This window comes from Halichoerus grypus, chromosome 7 (genome assembly GCF_964656455.1).
Source record: "Halichoerus grypus chromosome 7, mHalGry1.hap1.1, whole genome shotgun sequence".
NCBI classification, from domain to species: Eukaryota; Metazoa; Chordata; class Mammalia; order Carnivora; family Phocidae; genus Halichoerus; species Halichoerus grypus.
Window position 1 is genome coordinate 77,463,460 of NC_135718.1, and position 23,361 is coordinate 77,486,820.

General features: G+C 41.5%; 1 protein-coding gene across 3 annotated transcripts in view; it reads left to right on the forward strand.

The window, feature by feature from the left end:
• Positions 1 to 23,361, forward strand: part of RNLS (renalase, FAD dependent amine oxidase) — a 259,308-nt gene that overhangs the window by 185,903 nt on the left and 50,044 nt on the right. For all 3 annotated transcript variants that reach the window (XM_078077789.1, XM_078077787.1, XM_078077788.1), the window contains exon 5: positions 15,659 to 15,832. In XM_078077789.1, coding sequence (XP_077933915.1) covers positions 15,659 to 15,832 — 174 coding nt within the window. The remainder of the gene's footprint in view (positions 1 to 15,658; positions 15,833 to 23,361) is intronic.

Genomic DNA, 23,361 nt, shown 5'->3' on the forward strand with positions numbered 1-23,361 from the left:
AAGATGATCGACCTCCCTGGTTGTTACTGTTTTCTGTTGCAGTGTGACAAATCACCTCCAAATTTAGTGACAAAACAACCATTGTATCACATCAAGAATTTGGGTACGTTACAATGGGGACAGCTTATCTCTGCTCCACAATGCTGAGGGTCTCAGCTGGAAAGACTCAAGAGCTGGGGTGTAGTAGCTTCTGGAGGCATCTTCACTCACATGTCTGTGGGTTGTTACTGGCATAAGCTGGAGCTGGTGACCGGAAACCTATGTATCCTCTCAGGTGGCCTGGGATTCTTCCTAACATGGCGGCTGGGTTCCAAGATTGAGTGTCCCAGGAGAACCAGGCATAAATCGTATCATTTTTTATGACTTTGCTCAAAAGTCACATAGTGTCAGTTCTGCCTTAGGCCAAACTCTGTCAGACTCAAAAGAAGGAGATAGAGACCTTACCTCTTGATAGAAAGGATGTAAGAAGAGAACAGTGGATGAGGGGTATTGTTGCAGCTAAATGGGAAAAATCTACCAGCTGCGCCAGTTGTCAAGAAAATGCAAGGCAAATACCTTGAGACCATGTACCACGGGTCAGATTGATAATTCTTCCAGTGTCATTCATTCTTTGGAAGAAAGAGCAGGGGTGGGGATAGAAAGGAAGATGAGAAAAACAAAAATACTGGACTACATTTTATCACACTGTTTTTTCCCAGTGTAAAAAAAAAACAAACAAAACAAGGGCACGTGGGTGGCTCAGTCAGTTAAGCATCAGCCTCTGGCTCAGGTCATGATCCTGGGGTTCTGGGATCAAACCCCACGTTGCACTCCCTGCTTGGCGGGGAGCCTGCTTCTCCCTCTCCTCCCCACTTATGCTTTTTCTCGCTATCTCTGTCATTGTGTCTCTCTCTCAAATAAATAAATAAAATCTTTCAAAAAAATTTAAAAACAAAAAATAAAAAAGCAAAACCTTGGTGTGGGAAGAATTTCTTTTTTCTTAAAATGTTATTAGAAACTGACCATTTTATTAGAATGTGAAAAAACTATTGTGAAAAAAATTATTCTGCTTCAATAGCAATACATTTTCGCATTTAAATAAACAAAAGCAAGCAATTCCCTTTCTTCAATTTAACTTGCTCTTGATCATTAAAGCACACACTCTACTGAACATAAAATTGCATTTCTTCCCCTATAGTACTTACTATATATAGTTGCCTTCTACTGGGGGTTGAGTGAATAAATTTAGCAGGAAATAAAAAATTGGTTTCTGTGTGTGTGTGTGAGTGTATGAGAGAGAGATGTGGAGAATACACCTTATGTTGTATTTGAGCTTTTTAAAGACTATTTTTGAATTATATTCAAGAAAGTAAGAAGCTCAAGTGTAGCTAACTTTGTCTGATTTTAATGAGCCATACAGATATTATTTTGTTCCAAGAGAATTTTCCAGTATAAAAGAATTCATTAAGTCTAATAGATGATTTGTAATTAATGGGTTGATAGTTCTGGTGAAGTGCAAGTTGTTATATTGTTTTTCTATGTGCTAAGTGCATTAACCTGTAGGGTAGTATTTTTACCAAGACCATTAACACAGAGAAAAATTTTTCCAACAAGAACGTAAGTTTTGGGGCACCTGGGTGGCTCTGTTAGTCGGTTAAGCCTCTGCCTTAGGCTCAGGTCATGATCTCAGGGTCCTGGGATTGAGCCCCGCATCGGGCTCCCTGCTCAGCGGGAAGCCTGCTTCTCCCTCTCCTGCCCCTCCCCCTGCCCGTGCTCTCTCTCTTGCTCACACTCTCTCAAATAAATAAAATCTAAAAAGAAAAAAAGAAAGAAAGCGAGTTTTATGTTCTTTACCAAAGCCATCTGGGTTCTTTCATATTACCAATGTAAATGTGTGATTTTATGTTTATTTACTGTACCTGTGATAGTTACAAATGTTAATTGTGTGGTTAGCCAGCTCCACAGTTTGCATCAGAAGATTCTGCATGCATTTCACACCACTGAATTGCAGTACGTACTGTTATGCAAACTCATAAGCCCACCCCGATTTTGGTAACTGCCACCCCAGAAATAATGGCCGGGGATTCAGGGACTAGCAAAGAACAGTGAAAAGCACATGCTTTTCCCAGCCATGCTGGAGTAATAGAGGGAGCTGCTTTCCCCACAATGTCATCTCTTTGACACTTGCAAGAGAATAATAGATTATTCTTTTGCAATTGCTAATAAAATACAAACACCGAGTTAGCAAATTAAAAAGTTAAATTTCTCAGAATGACATTGACTCATCTATATTGCATATCAGAAATAAATATTTTATTCACTGTATCATTCAATTCAATTTCTCAATATACATTATTTGAAATAGAGGTGAATTAATTTTTTTATGGGCTGCCTATTCTGATTTTCTCGTTTTGCACCATGTCCCTGAATCTTGATGTGAGAGGACATGCGAGCACAGTGAAATTGGTGCGGAGTGAGAAACTAGAGCCTAAATGAGTTCACACTCCGGCAGCTCTCAGGTGACAAAGGCTCTGTTGGTTATCTGTTGTTTCAAATTAGGACTGTGTCTTCCCACACAACCAACGTTCTCATCTGCGATCTCAGTCTTGCCCACGAAAACCCATTTATCGTGAATAAAATAGACATACTTGTTCACTCAAATAAAATAGAGAATGGTACAATTGTTTAATGGCTAGTGAACCCTGGTTATTGAGGAAGTGCCAGACAAGGACGTCGATGGGGTCTTTCGTGAGATTTGGAAGGGGACGTCCAGGGACTCTTATGAGAGGCGTCCATTCTTTCTTCTGATTTCAATACCGACTGTGGCTTTGCTTATCCCTGCATCACCTACTAGTAAAGCCACTTTCTGTTTATTTGGGGGCAAGGACTTACTCCATCCTGCTGCGGTGGTAGTGGTCCCGTGTCTCGTTCCTAAGTAGAGTGAAAGGGAAAGGGGAGACAAGGCAATGGGTGAGCTCACCAGAGATCTTCCTGTGACGTGACAGTGGGACCGTTTGGTGAGAAGGAGGGCACGTGGGGAGGAGATGACTGGGCACCACAGCGGAGGAAAGCAGGTGGCCAGCATAAGCCATCGGGGGTGCATCTGAGCCGGACAGCCTGTCTGCTGCCAAAGCTGGAACTGGGGGCAGGGTGGGTGGGGTGGAAGCTTGGAAAGAGGATCTGTGATTGAATTTTTGTGCACGTGGGATATCCAGGAAACCAGGTATGTCTGAAAAGATTTCAGTAGGTGACCCGGTTATTTTACTCTAAATTTCCTTGTCATGCGTGGGTCCATTTGAGTGTCCCTAAGCAGACACAGGTGTGGAGAAAGGTCTGCTCTTTGGAATTTGCTCTTTAAATACCGCAGTGACGAGATCCCATTTGTCATCCCATCATGGAGATCACACCCTAGCAGATGTACACGTTTACCTGCAAGCAAGAGTAAACAGGTGTGTGAAGTGGGTGTGTTAGGGCAGGAAAGCCGAGGAGGAATTTATGTTTTGGTTCTACAACAAATGATAGAACCATGGGTCATAACAAGGAAGAAAACTACGATTTATCGTGTTTCAGGCTGTAGAGGTGCTTCTGTTAATTGCATTAGTGTTCAATTAGATACTAACTCCGATTGATAACCGAGGCCTAGTAAAAACAGATACCTGGTAACAAAAAATTTTAATAGAGTAAACTTTCTTCTTTTTTTAAGGTTTTATTTATTTGAGAGAGAGAGAACACGAGCGAGAGCATGAGCAGGGGGTGAGGGCCAAGGGAGAGGGCAAAGCAGGCTCCCCGCTGAGCGGAGAGCCTGATGCAGGACTCCATCCCAGGACCCTGGGATCATGACCTGTGCCGAAGGCAGACGCTTAACCGACTGAGCCACCCAGGCGCCCCATGTTCTTTTTATTTTTAAAAAAAGATTTTATTTATTTGAGAGAGAGTGAGAGAGAGAGAGCACAGAGGCAGAGAGAGAAGCAGACTCCCCGCTGAGCAAGGAGCCCAACTTGGGACTTGATCCCAGGACCCTGGGATCATGACCTGAGCCAAAAGCAGATGTTTAACCAACTGAGCCACCCAGGTGCCCCTACAGTAAACTTCGTGATAAAATGATATTTAACTAAAGTTACATTATAGATCAGAAGCAAATACCTTGAGGCTTTAAAAACATGTCTTCCTAGAGATGAGCCAGGAAAAATTCTTCGTATTCTTCCTTCCTGGCTCCCACTTGTGAACCTCCTGTTAAGAGTTATCCCTTCCTATACCAGTTAAGACTGTCTCATTCATCCCTTTCCTTGTGATGGCAGCCACAACAATCATTATCATTGGTTCCTTTTTTTTTTTTTTTATTTGTCGCTACTCTGTGCAGGGTATTTTATATTTCCGTAATTTTTATTATAGGTAGAATATAAAATTTCCAGTTTAATCCTCATAACCACCCCATAAGCGAGGTCACACCCCTCACTACTGAACAGATAAGGAAACTAAAGCTCAGTGAGGAGAAATGTGTATATCACGTTACATCGAGATGCCCTTATTTATACACATCAGCATTTTTGCCGAGGCTCAGAAATGCAAGCGTTTGGCTAAGGATGACCTCTCATCTGATCGTTGAGGTTAAACATTTGCGGTGATGTAAAAGTCAGAGAAATAGGAAGAAATGACAGAAACCCGGCAGTAAAATACGTTCAGCTCAATAGCGTGCATAAAATGGAAACAGAACAGAGATAACAAAGCAATAAGGGCAATATTTTACTAATGTACAGAGTAGCATATGGGTATAAGACATTTTAAAAGTATTATAAGGAAAAAGTAAGCTGATACGAAGATGCAAAATAATCGTGTTTTCATCAGACTGCAACTTGCATTGGTGATGGGAGTGTGCTGATTTTAAAGCAAGGAAAATGCGATCTGCTGGTGCCACTTACACGGTTTTTTTCCCCCACGTCCAGTTTATTTGCTTTGGCTTTAGCGAAGCATTGTGGGGAGAGTTGTTATTATGTAAACAGAAAGGAAGCTAGCTGATTTGCCAAGTACAAGATGAACATGTTTCTCAGCGTCCTAGAGCTTACACCACCAGATTCTGACATTTTGCCTCAATACCCTAGATTCGAGGTCCTTGCAAACATGGCTTTCTGATTTCTAAAACGTTACGAGTCCTGAGTTGGAATATTAATTCTCCAAGTCATCGCCTCTGTATAAAGTAACTCTGGCCATAAATATAAAAATAGATATCTGTAAAAAATATGAGGTGACGCGTAATAAGGTTTTTATTATTATGAATTTTAGAATGACTGTATTGCTCATGAATGGCAGGGCCATAAGGTAATTAAATGGATAGGCCGGGAAGAGTGATTGTAAAATATGCATGATATTCTGTGACATTTTGTATCATGGCGCACACGATGCCTATTTTCATGTTCTCGCTCATCTGAAACTTAGCGCTCTTCCTACCAGAACAATGACAGCAGCAGTGGTCTAAAAGCTGAGAATGCGTGAGGTAAGACTAGCATTGCCAACATTATTGTGGTTTGGGGACTTACTGTATGTGTTGCACAAAGATAACACAAAAGCCAACTACATTTCTGTTCTGAAATCCCAAAGAAGCCTCCCAAGGAGAAAATGGATACTAACCGTGGTAAAATTATCTTAGGTCTCAGGCCACAATCTGCCCCAGACCCTGCAACGTTGTGTTAAGAGGCGTTTCTCAGTGCCCAGCATAGGGTCGGGCACACAGTGGGCCTACAGTCAACCAGGCCAGGGGGAAATGACCCCACGTTCTTTGAGAAAACAGCTCCAGCACGGAAAATAAAAAAAAAATGTTTATTTTTCTAATCCCGTGGTTAGAACTCGTTGCCATAGAAACAAGTGACTCTCAGTTTCACAGGACCTCCATCCAGATAAAGGGAAGAGTGGGTAGTGAGTTTGTAAAGCAGCTGAGACTCCGTGTGGTTGCGGGAACGGCAGAGGCTTTATGGAAAGCCAGCTACAGGCACGTCTAGATAGCGGGATAGTCTCTTTCAAAGGCCGCCAGGATGGAGCCGCAGGAAAGCAGCAGAAGCAGAGAGCAGGGAGAAGACTCTGTCTCTTTTCCCCCCGAATGACAGATCGTCTTTATGATTTCACAGATGGGGAGGGCGCAGGGTGTGGAAATCTCTCCTGGATTGCCGAGAAGGCTGGGGGGGGGGGGCGGGGACCAGGTTCATCACGAAGGCCGGTCCCAGTACTGCAAAGACATTTTCAGCATGAAACCTGCCCCTGGTATGGCAGAATTGCCTGTTTAATCGTGGACGCCTAAGAACTTGCTCCTTAAAAGCATGCCTGGTTTATTTTTATCCTTAATGGAAACAAAATAAGATCAAGTCAGGATCAATTAAGTAGGATTATACTCTAGAAACTTTAGGTATCTTTATGTTCTTTTCTTCCCTCTTTGATGCCACTTAATGCATGGATTGTTAGGGTCCCCCAAAGTTGGGGAAACATGAGGATAAACTTCTCTTACTAGATATGAACCTAATTGTCCTAACATACTTATGCTTTTTAATGCATTCTGATGAGTCCAAAAAACAGCTCTGCATAACTAGATGGACTGCACCCATTAAAGTTTGCATTCGTGTAGTAATTAGCAGTCTCCCTGAACACATGAGTGTAAAACCAACTTAAGTCTTAAATTTTTGTCAAAATATTTCTATCAGGGGTGTGTCTGCCTTCGGTTCAGGTCGTGATCTCAGGGTCCCAGGATCGAGCGCCCAGTCAGACTCCCTGCTCAGCGGGGAGCCTGCTTCTTCCTCTGCCCTTCCCCATGCTTGCACCCTCTCTCTCACTCTTTCTCTCTCTCGAATAAATAAAATCTTAAAAATTCTTAAAGAAATTTTCTATCAAGTAATGAAAAGACAATACAGAGAAACCTATTTCTTTGGCACCTATTTTATACAATCATGGGATAGGATTAGGATTTAGAAACTGTAATGCAGACAGACTACACTAAGGATCACCCGGAGTGTGGGTTTTCACTCCTCTCAAAAGATACATCTTTAAACATTCAGCATCCTGAATCCGTTAGCTGAAGAATTCCACAATTTATGTTAAATTTTTAAAGAAAAATTTGGTCTGAAATGCTTTTGGCATCTTGTCTAGTCCTTACTTTTCAAAGAAGAATTTTGGCTTTTTGACCCTCCACTCTGACAAGTGAAGCATATCGAGTATACTTTAGTAGCCAGGGAGTTTTGACTTTGTACTATCCTGATAGGTTTGAACTGTTAGGATGTTACCTCTAAAGGCTTTTTAAAAATATTTTTCTAAAGTTTAATACACACACAGACACCTCTCAAGGCTTTTCAAGTCAAGAATGATGGTGTTGGGTTTTTGCAATACACTGATTACCTGCCTGGCACTTTGCTAAGCGCTTCCTATCTCTGTGCTAAGCACTTACTATCACCTCATTTAATTTTCTTAACTATCCGTTAAGGCAGGCACTGTTACTGTTCTCCTTTTACCGGACGACAGATGCTTGGAGGGATTAGCTAACTTGACCAAGGTCACATGGATAAATGTCAGAACCAGAATTCAAACCCCGATGTTTCTGACACCAGAGGTGCCTCTCTGTATGAAAGAAATATTTCCCCAGGGAAATCCACATTGATATATAACTGCTGAAGTCTGTCACCAATAAACTCTAGATTTATTGCTTGCCAAAAACTATTTTTGAAACTGTGCTTCCAGGCTTAATGACTTCTATACCTATACAGTCCAAGGGAACATTCGGTTTATTCCAAGTGAAGTGAAACGAGACCGAGCCTGTGATGCTCTTACAGGAAAGGAATGACTCATGAATGGTAAAATTTCAAACTCTGTACTGGGCTGCTAGGAGAACTATTTATGGAAAATGGGTCTTTCAGCCCTGTTTCTACAGTCACTTTGAGTAAAGAGGAACCAGCTCATCTGGCGAAAATACTATTGGCTTCAGCTACCCACAGGACTAGCCGGTCTAATGTTAGGAGTTAAGTTGGTGCATAAAATTTGCCCTTCTTGGAATTCAGCATAAAAGATAAAAAAGCAAAATGGAAGTGCTGAATTACTGTATTGTACACCTGGAATTAAAATTAAAACTTGGGGCGCCTGGGTGGCTCAGTCGTTAAGTGTCTGCCTTCGGCTCAGGTCATGATCCCAGGGTCGTGGGATTGAGTCCCGCGTCGGGCTCCCTGCTCCGCGGGAAGTCTGTTTCTCCCTCTCCCACTCCCCCTGCTTGTGTTCCCTCTCTCGCTGTCTCTCTCTCTGTCAAATAAATAAATAAAATCTTTAAAAAAAAATAAAATTAAAACTTAAGGGTGCCTGAATAGCTCAGTCGGTTAAGCGTCTGCCTTCGGCTCAGGTCATGATCTCAGGGTCATGGGATCGAGCCCCGCATCGGGCTCCCTACTCAGTGGGAAGCCTGCTTCTCCCTCTGCCTGCCACTCTCCCAGCTTGTGCTCTCTCTCTCTCTCCCTCTCTGTCAAATAAAATCTTTAAAAAAATTAAATAAAAAAAAGTAATAATAAATAAACCAAGAGCAGCTAGTGTCCCCAATGTAGCGCTTAAATACTTAAATACAATTTTGACTTCCTAATTTCAACTGTCCCTGAGCTGAAATTCTTTATATCTAGTGGCAAATCAGGGAATTAGCAATCCTCCGTAAGTGGCTATGAGCACCAAAACTTCTGGAAAGAGGTTAAGGCTTTGAGCACCAGCCATCAAATTGAGCAGGATTTTACCATGAACTACCCTATTGATAATGAATTGATAATGAAGACCAAGGGAGAGCTAGAAGGTGTCTGTTCTACTATTAACATTGAAATATTTGTTGTCATGCCAAAAAGTCAGCATCAGATTAAGAGAAATACAGTGGACAGCAGTGCTTTGTTTACCTGTGAAAACACAGACCTTCTTGACCACAAGATATTCTCACTCAGCATACTCCTGGGCCCAGGGATTTGGTTTCAAGAGGTGGATCTCTCCCGTCCACAAGAACAGAATATAGCATGCTTTGCTTTTAGAGTGCTTTGCTAGGGGCCCCTGGATGGCTCAGTCGTTGGGCGTCTGCCTTCGGCTCAGGTCATGATCCCAGGGTCCTGGGATCGAGCCCCGCATCGGGCTCCCTGCTCTGCGGGAAGCCTGCTTCTCCCTCCCCCACTCCCCCTGCTTGTGTTCCCTCTCTTGCTATATCTCTCTCTGTCAAATAAATAAATAAAATCTTAAAAAAAAAAAAAATAGAGTACTTTGCTAGAAGAAACTAGAAGAAAGCATGCTTTAATAGTGCTTCAGTCCCGGTCCCAGCAAAAAATAGATGGTGAGAAGGTTTTAATTGAAGGAATTTAAAGAAAGGGCATTTAGAACGGTGGTTAAGGGTAAGGCCACCAGCAAAGAATATTGTGGCATCTCAGGACAGTGGCAGCAGGGAGCGATTGCTACTCCTAAGCCGGAAGAAAACATGGTGTCTGATGCCCCATGCGGGTTGGAACCACGGAAGGAGGGCTGCCTGAAAGGAACTTTAACCAACCGTAGAGGAGCTCAGCATTGCCAGCACCTGGCGGGGCGGGAAGGAGAGAAGCGATCAATGTTCCAACCTGTCTCCTTCCACCTGCAGTCTGCCTCCTGTCTATGGCCTATTGGCCACAGCCCTCCAGAAACCAGAGCTCAAGGGAATTCGGCAGTAACCCTGGGGCCCGCAGCAGAGTAGAGAAGGGCAAGGGTGGATGTAGGGAAGCAGGAATAACCAGTACAAACCAAGGTTTGGTCTCTCCGTGTTTAAACAAGCAAGCGAGCGAGAGAGAGAGAGAGAGAAGAAAAACAACTGACAGATTATCTACGTACATATCATTATATTATACGATACTAAGAAAGTAAACAGCACAGAGGCAAACTTCTATACGTGCAATAAATGGAGAACCTCTGTAATATATCACTCATTAATAAAAATCCACTTAATAACAGGAACAATCTAATAGACCAATTAGCAAAACAACATGGACCAATTATTTCCAGAAGAGAAAATACATAGACAAAGAATGTTTGGTCTCATCCGAACATAAGAAATACATGTTAAAATCAAAATAAGATCTCGTTTTCCTACTGAATTATCAAGAAAAATAGGTAATACCTAACACGGGCAAGGACACAGGGAAATGGGCCTTTCATACACTGTTAGTGAAAGTAGAAGCTGGTGCAGTCTTTCTGAAAATCAATTTAACAATTCCACTTCCATTATTCTGTCTTAAGGAAATGATCAAAAACACAGATAAAGATCAACGCACAAAGATACACATAACAGCTTTAATTATAATAGACCAAAAAAAGGAAACAATGTCCAACGATTAGTAGAAGTGTTAAGTGAATTACACAAAGTCCATTCTATCACATTTTATGGGGGCATTGAAAATCATATTCATGATGACATTTTTTTGTCCTAAGGTAAACAAAAATGCAGTATTGCAAAATCGTGTGTATAATATCAGCATGGCCATGCTTAAAGAAAAAAGTCAGGAAAATATTGAAGAAAAAATATCAAAATGTTAATAATAGTTGCTTTTTCTCTGGACAGTGAGGATTATAGTGATTATTTCCCCCTTTTGCCTCTTTATGCCTTTGTGTACTCTCCAGATACTCTAAGATGAGGATGCATTCATTAATATTTATTGAATGCTCACATTGTACCAGTCATCGTTGGGAGGACCTGGACACACAAAGTTCTTGAGGCTCAGCCCTTGCCTGAATTTGCTTACAATCTAGTGAGGGTTTTGTTTTGTTTTGTTTTTTTAATTTATTTATTTATGAGTGAGAGAGAGCAGGGAAAGGAGCAGAGGGAGAGGGAGAAGTAGACTCTGTTGAGCACAGAGCCCAATGCAGGGCTCCATCTTAGGACCCTAATATGACCTGAGCTGAAACCAAGAGTTGGACGCTTAATCAACTGAGCCACCCAGGTGCCCCTCAACTTCAAAAATTAGATAATAAGAAAGCTGTTGTTTAACTAGAGTGAGTGAGGAGTAACATCACATCTATTCCCCATTTGACCTCTTTCCCTCAGACCACCTTTCCAAGCCCACAGGGATCACGGCTGTTTTATCTTCCAAATATGTCTAAAACCCTATGCGAGGTAAACCAATAAATCCTTCAGAAAGAGTAAATAAATAAAATATCTTCAAGGCTTTGGAGTAGGTAAAGAGTTCTTAAATAGGACACAAACATGCTAACTGCAGATGGAAGAAAATGGTAAATTCTATAAAAATTAAAACTCTGTTCACAAAATCACATGATTGAGAGAGTAAAACTGCAGGCCATGGAGAAGAAAGTCTGTAATTCACATACAAGACTCCTGTGCAGAATATGTAAAGAACTCCTACGTAGCAATAAGAAAAAGGCAGACAACCCGGAAGAACAATGAGCAAAGATTTGAACAGATCACTAAAGGATATCCAAATAAACATGGCAGGTTTTCCAAACATGAGTCACCATGCAATGCAGAGTAAAACCACAGTGTGATATCACTACACCCCCAAATTAAGGAGGTGGTTAGGTAGTAGCAAACATGGACAAAGATGTAGAGCAACTGAACTTCCGTTCACTGCGGGGTGGGTGTGGGGGGGGCAGTGCAGGTTGGCACAATCACTTTAGAAAACATCTGGCAGGATCTGGAAAGCTGAGTGGAAGGGAACCCCATGCTCGGGAGCCCCAGTGCTAGGTATATACCCGAGAGAAACACATGGTATGCTCTTCACATTACGTTTGTCATCACCAAATACTACAAGCAATCCAAATGTCCATCCACAGTAGGAACTGTGGAAATGATAGGATGATAAGAAATGTCCTATCCTACAGTGGGGACTAACTACAACTACCTACAACAGCATCTGTAAATATCGCAAGCTTAGTATTGAGTGAAAGAAGCTGAACACTAAGAGTACGCACTGCATCATTCTGTGTATGTGACGTTCGAGAACAACTGAACCAGTCTGTGGGGTTAGAATTCAGGAGTACTGATTCCCTTTGGCAGGGAGGGCCTGAAAAGTGGGGCCAAGGTAGATTCTGGGGTTCTGGTAATATTCTGTTTCTTCATCTAGCTGGTGGTTATACTGGTATGTTTGTAGGAAAATTCATCAAGGCATACTTCTCTTTATGAAAATTAAAAATTACATATATATTTATAAATATAAATACAAATAAAATATAAATAAATATTTATAAATATTTATAAATATAAATACACACACGTATAAAATAGGTAATGTAAATGTGTTTATATACACATAGATATATATACACACACACAAACATACACACATATATATTCCATCCAAAATGTAACCACTTCTGACCCTCCTCTATGTTATCTCCATTCTAACGTGACTCCAATAGTGTTTACCCACTTCCTCTCTTGGAGTCTTTATCTGTAGCCAGAATAATAGTCTTTAAAACAGAGGCTTGGTAGTATCTGTCTTTGGCTCATAACCAGCAGTAACTACCCATGTCAATCAGAATAAAATCCTCAGAGGAGACATAGATCCCTGACAGCCTGTATACAACAGCGTCACCACACAGACCTGTCACGTTTATCCATTTATCCTGCTTCATTTTTCTTTATAGTTCTTCTCACCAACTGCCATACCATTGACTTGGTTCTCAGTTTATAACTGGCCTCTCTCCGACTAGAATGTGAGCTATATGAGAGCAGAGGCTTTAGCTTTCGGCGTCATGTCCCTGATATCTAGAATAGTGCCTGGCATAAAGTAGGCAATGAATGAATGAATGAATGAGATGATCACCAAAAAAATAGAGGAAATAGGAGCACCTGTGTGACTCAGTCAGTTAAGCATCTGCCTTCAGCTCAGGTCATGATCTCAGGGTCCTGGGATCGAGCCCCGCATCGGGCTCCTTGCTCAGCGGGGAGTCTGCTTCTCCCTCTGCCTCTCCCCTCCCCACCCCTGGCTCATGCTAGCTCTTTCTCTCCCTCTCTCTCAGATCAATAAATAAAATATTTTTTAAAAAATATATAGGAAATAGGCAGAATATATATGTTTAGGTTTCTTTTATAGGTTAAGAAACAAGAAAATGAAATTACTTGATTTAATTCAGGAGTACAGCTCAGGCCTGTTTCTCTCTCTCTCCCTGTCCTTTGTCTCCCCATATCCACACATCACACACATCCATGAAACGTAATTATATAACCCTGGTGGTTCAGAATTCAGTGAGGGTGACATCCAGGTGAAGATTCATTATACTGGAATTCGGCATTTTTATCTAAGCCTTGTTTTGTGGATATATGGCCCTTTTGAATACATGATAGTAGAAAACCTATCATTTTTCTTGCCAAAAAAATATATGTTTGGAACCTAGGGATGCTCCCCTCAGCATTCTGCATAAGAAAATTTTTCAAACAAAATAACTCCATTTTTTTAGGCTCTACAACAATTCAAAACTTTTCCGGCCCTAACGATGATTGTTCGTAAGTGCATATGTCCAGAAATTGAGATTGTTGCCATCAGAAGTCATACCTCCCTGTCCTCAGAGTGAACCGTGGGGCTCCCGGAGCAGGCGAGGGTCTTTATGGTTAATGCCTGTGTCTGGATAGAGACTGACCAGTTACCTTTTCATGGGGCCACCCAGTGGGGTCTGCCACTTGGCAGCTTGTCTGAAAACTGGTGAAATGTGTGCATGTTGGCAGGGGGAGGGGGGGGCTCAGTTTGGTTGTCAACCTGGTTGGCCCTTCAATTTGGGTTAAAAAAAAGAGAGAGAGAGAGTTTTAGGCCCTTTCAGTTACCACATAGCTGATGACACAGTTCTGTTGCTTTGGTTTTTAATTGAAAAAATGAGAAACAGCGATAAGCCCCAAAGTCCATGGTATGTGCTCAACCGCCAGTAAGAGTCTCCTTCCCCTCCTTCGTCTCAGAAAGCAGTAAGCATAACATCAGGCCATAACTGTAACAGCAGATTAAATAATAAAATGAACCCCAAGAGACACTGAGTATAACAAGGCCAGTGTCAGATCATTTGTTCATCAAGTAGTTCAATCTTTCAATAAGGCAGACAATGATGGTTAGAGGGAACGATGATGATGCCTTTACTTCTGAGTGAGTGCAAAATAGGCATTCCTGTCAGAGGAGAAAGCAATGCCAAATTTCACTTTGAAGCTCAGAATTACAGCTCAGGAGGGGAGAGCATATACGTGACTCCAGTACAGGAGTTCTGGTTTCATTGGCCTCACGACTTGGAAGCTGTGTAACCCAGGGCCGTTTCATTAACCTCTCTGAATATCGGCTTCCTAGGGGTGTAAAATGAGGATGGTAAAAACACCTAATTTACAGGGCTTTTGTGAAGATCCAAGAAGGTCTTAGTTCTAAAAATATTTTGTAGCCAAGAATACGCTATGATAATGTATAGGATTATTAGTGTGCTTAAATAATTCATTGAATAACCTTCATACCTTCTCCCTAGCTCCTAAGGCCTCTTCCCTAAGGTTTAGCTGAAGTACTGCCCATCCCTGAGGTCTGCCTATCCCCCCCTGTTGTAGATTAGGACAGTTTTCAATAATTACACGAAAAAGTTGTATATGTTTCCTGTCTGAACCAGCCTGCCTAAGCCTTCAGAATAGAACTGTGGCCTTCTCTGAAACCCACATTATTAATGCTGTGCATATATGAACAAGCAATTCCCTGACACCCTTGAGGGTAGGAAGATAGATGGAGATTGAAAAGTGAGGAAAATCTCCTCCTTCCCAGTCCCGGATGGAACAAATATTTTCTTCTCTGTAATAGAAAAAGTGGCTGTTTGGTTAACACGTATCCTATGCCAAGCACTGTGCTACACATTATTTGGTGTGATCCTCACAACATCCTGTACTATCATTGCTGCCTATAGACAAGAAGACTATAGACTACTTTAGAATAAGTAACTTGACCAGTGTCACATGGCGGAGTCAGAATTTGAACCCAAACCTGCCTAATTTCTTTCCCAGTCTTTCTCCATTTGGGGATTGATGATTTACCTCCTACATTTTAACTAACTTTGTGTGTCTGTGTTTGCCTTTCTGTTCCTTTATGCTTTCATTTTTTGGTATGCGTGTAATGAGTAGGGTAGAGGCTTAGGACACAGATGCCTAAGGTATGGTTGCCATGCTTAAGGAATTGTTGTAATCCACTGCAAGAAAGATGACAAACAAAACCTATATGACATAGAAGAATTTAAGGGTTCATAAGGGATGGTGCACTAGCCTCCTCGCCTGGAATGTGCGAGTAATACTCTACTTTATTCAGCTGTTGTTAGGATAGAGTGAAATGCCTTTATCAAGTGTTTGGCAAGGACCCTGACTCCTAGTAAGTGCTCAGTATGTGGACCCTATAGTGTTGCCAGATAGTCCCAGGATAATAACTGGGATCCAAAGCTGGAAAAGCAACATGGTGCCAGATTTCGAGAGCCTTGAATGCCAGTCTAAAGAGTTTGGACCTTCAGCTTGGTTAAAAACAATTGTGCCAAGGTCAGTAATCATTGCAAAAAGAAATTAGAGCTGATGCTGTTTTGCACTACCTTTCAAAATTCATCGTGAGTGAGACAGAGTTAAGGGCCACAGTTGGAACTGGTTTAGAGGACTTTTTTATATTTGATGCACTAAAAGGAAAGATGATATTTTCAAGTTTAATGCCCTATATTTTTTCTTCCACAGTAATTAGCAAATGCCAAAGGCAGCAACTGGAGTCTGTGAGCTACTCCTCTCGCTACGCTCTGGGCCTCTTTTATGAAGCTGGCACGAAGATTGATGTCCCTTGGGCTGGGCAGTACATCACCAGTAATCCCTGCATACGCTTCATCTCCATTGATAATAAGAAACGCAATATAGGTCAGTACCCCCATTATTTCCCTTAAATACAGTAACAATGGTGGGTGTAGATCATGAAAAATGCTGTTTAATTGAGTGTTGCCATTCTGAACAGAGCAAGCATTTAACTCCAAGCCACAGGGGATAAAATTTAATGTCACATTTGGCCAATAATAAAATACACAGTGAAACCAGCAAAGTTTTTCAGAAAATCATTCACCACATGGTTTGTATTACTGAGTTCATGAAAATAGTGTCAGAAGTTTTAAGATTTCAAAATGGCCCAAGTTCTATTGCTTTACTATGGGTCCATCTATATGCAGAAGTATCTCTCCTCCTTTGTGGCTTGGTGGAGTTGTTTTCTGTTTGTTTGGCTTTGTTTCTAAGATTTGCTAAGTGCTACTCTTTCCACTTCCCAAGCTAGAAATAAAAAGCGAATTTTACTATGTTATGAAAATCCTTCACTTCAGTATCATCTTATTTATTTGATTTTCATCTGGAAGACTACATAAAATTACTTTGTGTACAATATGACGAAAATGATAGGTAAATTGTTTCATAAGAGCTTCACTAGAATGGGCTAACATCTCCACTCCACCCTTTTTGTTGAAGGTAGTTATTAAAATTAGGTTGGAATTGCAAGAATCAACATAACGCTCATCTCAGGAATAAAGGAGAAAGTGTCTTCTTTTTCGCAGGATTAGAATGATCCCTAAGATAACTGCTTTTTGAAGAATAAGCTCTAATGACCGGAAACAACTAAATTCTTGCAGGGAATTGTCGTTTCAGTTCGTTATGGTGTTTTCTGTTGCAGTGATGGTTTCACCAAGCCATTAGTTAGAAGTCTTGCTTGATAAAATCACCAACTAACATCTCTTGGCTTGGCAGAACTTTATAATGATAGAACTGGGCTGGCGTATGGTTTTTATATCAGAGTACTTGATCTTAGAAAAATGTTTCTTTTATAACTTAAAACTCCCTCAGGGCTAGACTGTTTATGTTAACATGATACCACATATATGTACAATCAGCGGTTCATGAAATGCCCTGTAACAACAATGGAGTAACCATTTTTAACTCTACAACTTCTTTGTTCTGAGAAAAGAATAGCCCTTGATCTTCTCACGTTATATGTTATGAGTTGGACATTATCCTTTGTGTCCTGTTTCATAAGATACGATATCTGTTAGGGTGTATTCAGTAATATGTAACAGAAAAACCAATTTAAAGTTGTTTAAACAACATAAGGGTGTGAGTTATGTTATATTATCATTTGTATTATCTGCTGTGGACTGAATTGTATCCCTCCGAAATTCACGTGTTGAAGCCCTAATCTCCAGTGTGATTACATTCGGAGATAAGGCTCTTAGTATATAATGAAGGTTAAATGAGGTCATAAGGGTGGGATCCTAATCCAGGATGATTGGCGGCCTTACAAAATGAGGAAGAGAGAGTTTTCTCTCCTCGTGCACATACTAAGGGAAGGTTGAATGAGGATGGTGAGAAGGCGGGAAGGCAGGCTTTCTGCAAGCCAGGAAGGGAAGCTTTACCAGAAACCCAATCGCCTGGCACCTTGATCTTGAATTTCCCAGCCTCTGGAGCAAAGAGAAATACATTTCTATTGTTTAAGCCATGCAGTCTATGCCATTTTGTTACGCCGGTCCAAGCTGACTGACACATTATCGAAGAGGAAGAAGTTGGGGAGACAGCAGGAAGGATCAATTCAAGACCTGAGCAATATCTTCAAGGACCTAGAATTATCCTTCTCTGCTCTCTTCACTCTTGAGGTAGAGACCTTCTTTCTCGGAGGATTGGTGCAAGATAGCACTAACCACTGGAATCACATCCAGACCCAATATGTTCAGGAAGAAGAGGGACCATTCTGTTTCTGTTTCTTTCTAAGAATCAAGGAATTCTTTCCAGAGCCCCCTCAACTGACGTCATCTTGTATGTCATAGGTCAGAATTCGGTTACTTGACCAGTCTGAAAGTCATCATTCACTGGCAGGGGGGATGGGACTGCCACGAAGAACTAGACAGATCAAGATTTACTCCTGGAATTGCTGTTAGGATCATCTTCCTTGAGTCATATGAGGGGTAGATACCTGAATAAAATAGGGTTTTGTTTGGAGGAAAGAAGAGAGTAGCAGATGCTAGGTTGGCAATACATAACGCCCATCGTGAATTTTCAAGTCAAGTCACATCGTAGACGGGAGGTAAATTTCTAAAGTTGACACATAAAGAGAAGAACCGTGTAGGTTCAGAATCATCTTTGAAAATCACTTAAATCTACATGACATTTTGGAGAGAGAAATACCTTTCAGTAAATTCAGGATAGCCATCGTTCCAACATCCCATAGATTTCAGTTTCTTTGGTTGAGGCCAGATGAAGTAGTTGGCTTGCACTTATAGGACAGAGTGATATTTTCTACTGTGAACGGCGCACGGAAAGAAATAGCAGTCGTAGCTCCTAACAGATTAAATCGCTGTACGAATGGAGTGGGGCGGTGAGTGACAGCACCCAGAGTACAATGCAGTAGCAATTTATTAAAGAGGTATGCAACTTTGAAAGAGCGCAAGAGAAACATATTAATAAATTCTCACATGATTGGTAGCATCTGAAATAAGAAAAATAAAAAAAAATTTTTTTGCATTAACAACCACAGAGTTTTGAAGCGGGAAGCCTGGGTAGATTGGAAACCCTGTTTTTGTTATAGCAGGTGCCTCTTCGGACAGCAACGAAATGCCTGCCTTTCTTTGCCAGTTTTATGGCGAGTTAATCTTGGATTATGCGAGTTTTAAATTATGGGAGGCCTCCAGTAATGGCATCCCCTAACATAAAATCTAACTGCCTTGCATTTAAACTTTTTTTTTTTCCCTCACTATCTGGGCCCAGGGTGCTATGTGTGTCTAGTTGAATTCATACAATATAAATGTCCACATAGAATAACTCCGCTATATTTTATTGGCGCTGATATTTAAGTAGACCAGTAAGAGTTGTCTCTTTATGTTGCTAACACTACCCCGCACCCACCCTGTCCTTGGAGTGTCTGATCGAATCTAGAATTAATACTGTAAATATACACAGTCAAGTAATGAAGGGGAGGTAAGGCAGCAGCAAGAAAAAAGTGGCAGGGTTGAGTCCACAAAATGCAGGCTGTTGTTAGGTCTTACAGAGAGCCAGAGGATGAAGGATTCGTGGGCCAGACCAGACAGAGGTCAAGGAGTAGTCATTTGTCAGATGTCGGGAATAGACAGTTCATGCAGAAAGCCACAGTGAGAACCCAGATCTCCGTAGGCAGAAGGGCTGAATTCCAAGACATGTGAGAGCCAGCTTCAGGTACCCATAGTTAGGGGTGGGAGCCACCGTACTTAGGTTTGTGTTTCCCAAAATGCGTTCAATGGAACACGAGTTCCTTGATATGCTCTGTGGGAAGGGGCTCTGTGATCACATACATTTGCAAAACGCTACCAACTTTATCTCGAATTTAGAGAGTTTCAGGTCATATTGCTCTATTAAAAGACATTCCTATTTTTAAAAAGCCACCTTCTCACTTCATGTAATCTAAAATTTCCCAAATGTATTTGACCAGGGGTATTTTATTTGAGTGCCATACCTACTAATATCCAACAGAAATGGTGCCCCTGGACACCCTTGGGAAACCCTGACTTGACATCACTGTTTGTGCCTCCAACCTGCAAGGGAATCGTAGGCCAGTGAAGGGGGGTGGCAAAGGCTGATCTGGAAGCCATCAATAGAAAAATACTAATTTTTTTTTTTAGAGATGGAAGAAGCTTGAAGCTACCCTGGAACCCACCAAGAGTTGCCTCATTAGAACAAAAGATAACTTCTGGGGCACCTGGGTGGCTCAGTCGTTAAGTGTCTGCCTTCGGCTCAGGTCATGATCCCAGGGTCCGGGGATGGAGCCCCGCATCGGGCTCCCTGCTCCGCGGGAAGCCTGCTTCTCCCTCTCCCACTCCCCCTGCTTGTGTTCCCTCTCTCGCTGTCTCTCTCTCTGTCAAATAAATAAATAAATTCTTTAAAAAAAAAAAAAAGATAACTTCTATCCCTCAAGAAATTCCAAGGGATTTAGGAGCTCTGTGTTAGGAACCAGGATCAAAGACCAACTATTTGAACAAAAGATGTTTTTAGTGCTCTTATCACTTGGGAAATTACAAAGATTTTAGGAGCTCTGAGCCAGGAGCCAAGGGGAGAGACTAATATATGTATATATATTCTATTATTTCACATCTCCCAAGAAGATCCCAAGAGATCCCTCTCAAGATCTTATATTTGGAATTAGCCTGGCCAGGAGTAACTTCTTAGATTCAACTCAGTTCTACCTCTTAATAGCTGTTTGATTTTGGATAAATTACTTAAACTATCTGTTTATTGATCAGTATGTTGAGGAAAACAATACCAACCCCAGAGATTTGGGGATGAAATGGCTTTAACATATAAAAGGAGTTTCATATAGCACTTAGCAAGTAATAAGTCAGTATCTATGGCACCTATTATTACAACTAATAATGCCACTCTTGCATTTGGATATTGTATTTCCCAAAGCAAAGGGCATAAATATAAAAGCCTCCCTTTGGTGAATCCAGCCCTCTGATACCAGTGCAGATAGGAGGCTGGGTGGCCTTAATAAGTAAGATATATAAGTTACCCTGAAAATGGTTGGTCACAATTTCAGCATCCTTCCCTGTTCACCATCAGGAAGAGTATTAACGATAGTAAAATAGCCAATAGGCAGCAATCTGAGGAGATTAATATAATCTGCAATTCTAGAAATGTCAATGGCCAATGACTATAATTACACAGCTTTCGATAACTCATCAAAGGAATCCGTTCAATTCATCCCCAAAGAAAACAAACAAATGAACAAACGTTTTCATCACATGGAATTTACACCTGCCAGGACTTTACTGTAAGGGATCCTTGATAACAAACGCTAGTCTAATATGTCTTGCCTCTAACAGAAGACGCAGGAATGTTCTTCACCGAGCTGTCTATTCCATCAACTCTTTATAAAAAACAGGAGCATAATACGAAATCCTGTAAATAATTGGGATGAGCCTGGGGCCTCAAATCCAGTCACCTTGGGTTCGCTTAAGGGAGTTTGTGCTTGTTCCAGTTAAGCAGACAGCCGTGCAATTGACAGCACAAAGTGGTCTGCTTTAGGATGCGAATAAATGTGGAATTATTTGCCCTTAAACTTGCAGAAAATGTAATCAAGAGAGGTAGCACTTGGGGTTTTTTTAAAGACTGATTTATTTATTTTAGAGAGAGTGCGCATGCACCAACATGGGGTGGGGAGAGGGGCAGAGAGAGTGGGAGAATCCTCAAACAGACTCCCTGCTCATGCGGGGCTCGATCTCACGACCCATGAGATCATGACCTGAGCCAAAATCAAGAGTCAGTCACGGAGCCACCCACCCAGGCGCCCCAAGAGAGGTAACACTTTGAAGTAGAACAAAAAAGGAAGAGGGAGAAGAAGGAAAGGGGACTGTAGTGTGGGGGGAAGGAAAGGAAAAAAGAGCTGTAATCCTGAAAAATGGTTAGGTTTCCTGTTCGGGCTTTTGTTTTAAAATACGAACTCCAGAAACAGAGCTCCCAGGTAAAATAGCAATCATTGTCTTAAAATAACCAGCAATAACCAGTTACAAGATGCATGATATGCTGTCTTTTGTATAATAGACATAGTGATTTGTGACTCAATTAGGTAGCTGCTGCTGTCCAGATCAACCTGTTAAGACAATTTACTAAACAGCCAATACTAATTACAAATATCCATCTCATTATTACAGTGATGCCCCAGAATGTCACATGATCGTAATATCGAAATCTTGGGATGATCTCCCAGGAAGGAAAAAATACACGTGTGTGTCTACGTGTGTATACACATACACGTAAAACTAAATGTCTGTTTGTTGTCACTTAAATCAATAGGCACAAATCATAAAATGCACTGATCTCATTTCACATAATATTTGCCAATTCTCAAAACAAAAAGGATTTTCATTAGAGAGTGAAATTACTGAGCCCATCTTGTAAGGAGAACATTTGCACACAAAGTAAAAACAAACAGCAGACCCCTTTCAGCCTCTGGATTCCCTATCAAGCTATCCTCAAGGGGAACGATTTACACCCAAGAGAGCACGTGCCCTCCCACTTGCCAAGCAAATTAACTCACATGAAAATCAATGCCAGAGACGGAAGGAAACTGGAAAATGCAGCGAAATATATAACATCAAAAACAAACTTTAGTCTGCTTATCCCTCGGAAATAACAAAAACAAAAAAAAAAAAACAAAAAAAAACCCCAAACTTTAAAAATATCCTGTGGAGAGTATTACCAGGAAAGATATTTTACGGACGTTTCTTTCAGAATAACTGAAGTCACAGATAGTTGCTTTATATGTTTCCATTCTCAATTTGTTGAGCAGTTACTTACGAATATGTATTGAATGGCTCTGTGCTAAGAACTAGGGCCTCTTAGTCCCCACCCTCATGAAACAGAGTTCCGTGGTCTGCTCAAATGTGGAATTCTGAAGGAAAGAGATAGAGAGGCTCTGTTGGGACGAGTGACCTGGAGTCAAGGAAGCATCCTCCTAAATATAAATGGATGCACGAACAGAGACAACATAGAGACCATTAACTCACATCTGTAATCAAAACCGGGGAAAGTCGTGTTGCCTCGTGACAATATTATAAGCTTTTAAAACAACACTTAAGACCTTCTGTCAACATGGAGCCAATACTCTTCTTTCTTTAGGTGAAGAAATGAGAAGTGGGGGCCATGAAACATTTCAGTCCGTGAATAAGTCAGAAACTTTAGCCCGGCCTATTATTTAACTTTCTCCTGGGGCTGCTAAAAAGTTCCATACAAGTAAGTCATGAAATGTCCAGGAGGCAGTGAGCAAAAGGGTGAGGGAAGTCTGGAGTCTGTAGCTTCCTGGCATTTCTGTAACTACAAACAGTTGCAAATTACAAATGTACAGAACAGCCACACTGAGAAGTTGAGCAGGATTGAATATCTTTAGTCCCTTTTTTTCCAACCTTCCCCCTCTGTGTTCTGCCTGCCCTGCCCTCTGAGAGTGGTATTTTCACTTGGGCTGTTGGCCTGAAGTTGTGGCTGTCGGGCTGAGACTCACCAAAGACCTTCACGTTGGGTCTTTGGTGAGTCTCAGAATGGGTCTCGAATGCAAGAGCCAGATGTGCTGGTGACTGAGTGTGGTTTTATCCACGGTTAGTGGGGCAGAAGGCGGGAATGAGAATCAGGCGATGGTGTACGGATCTGAAACTGAGAGGTCGTAGGTGAGAGCAACAGAAAAACTGGCAAAGGCTGCCATTACTGCTGCCAATTTCGAAAGGAAAAATCAAGGGAGAACTCTGTCTTGGCTTAGTAAGGAGGTGAGGGAGGTCAGTGTACAGCAATGGGGGAAAGATCCGCAGAGGGGCCCAGGTGGGACTTGCCATGGTCTTTCTGTCCTCTCTGCTAACAAAGGTCATGGAACTAGGTGGGTAGCTATTGTCTGATAAAAAACT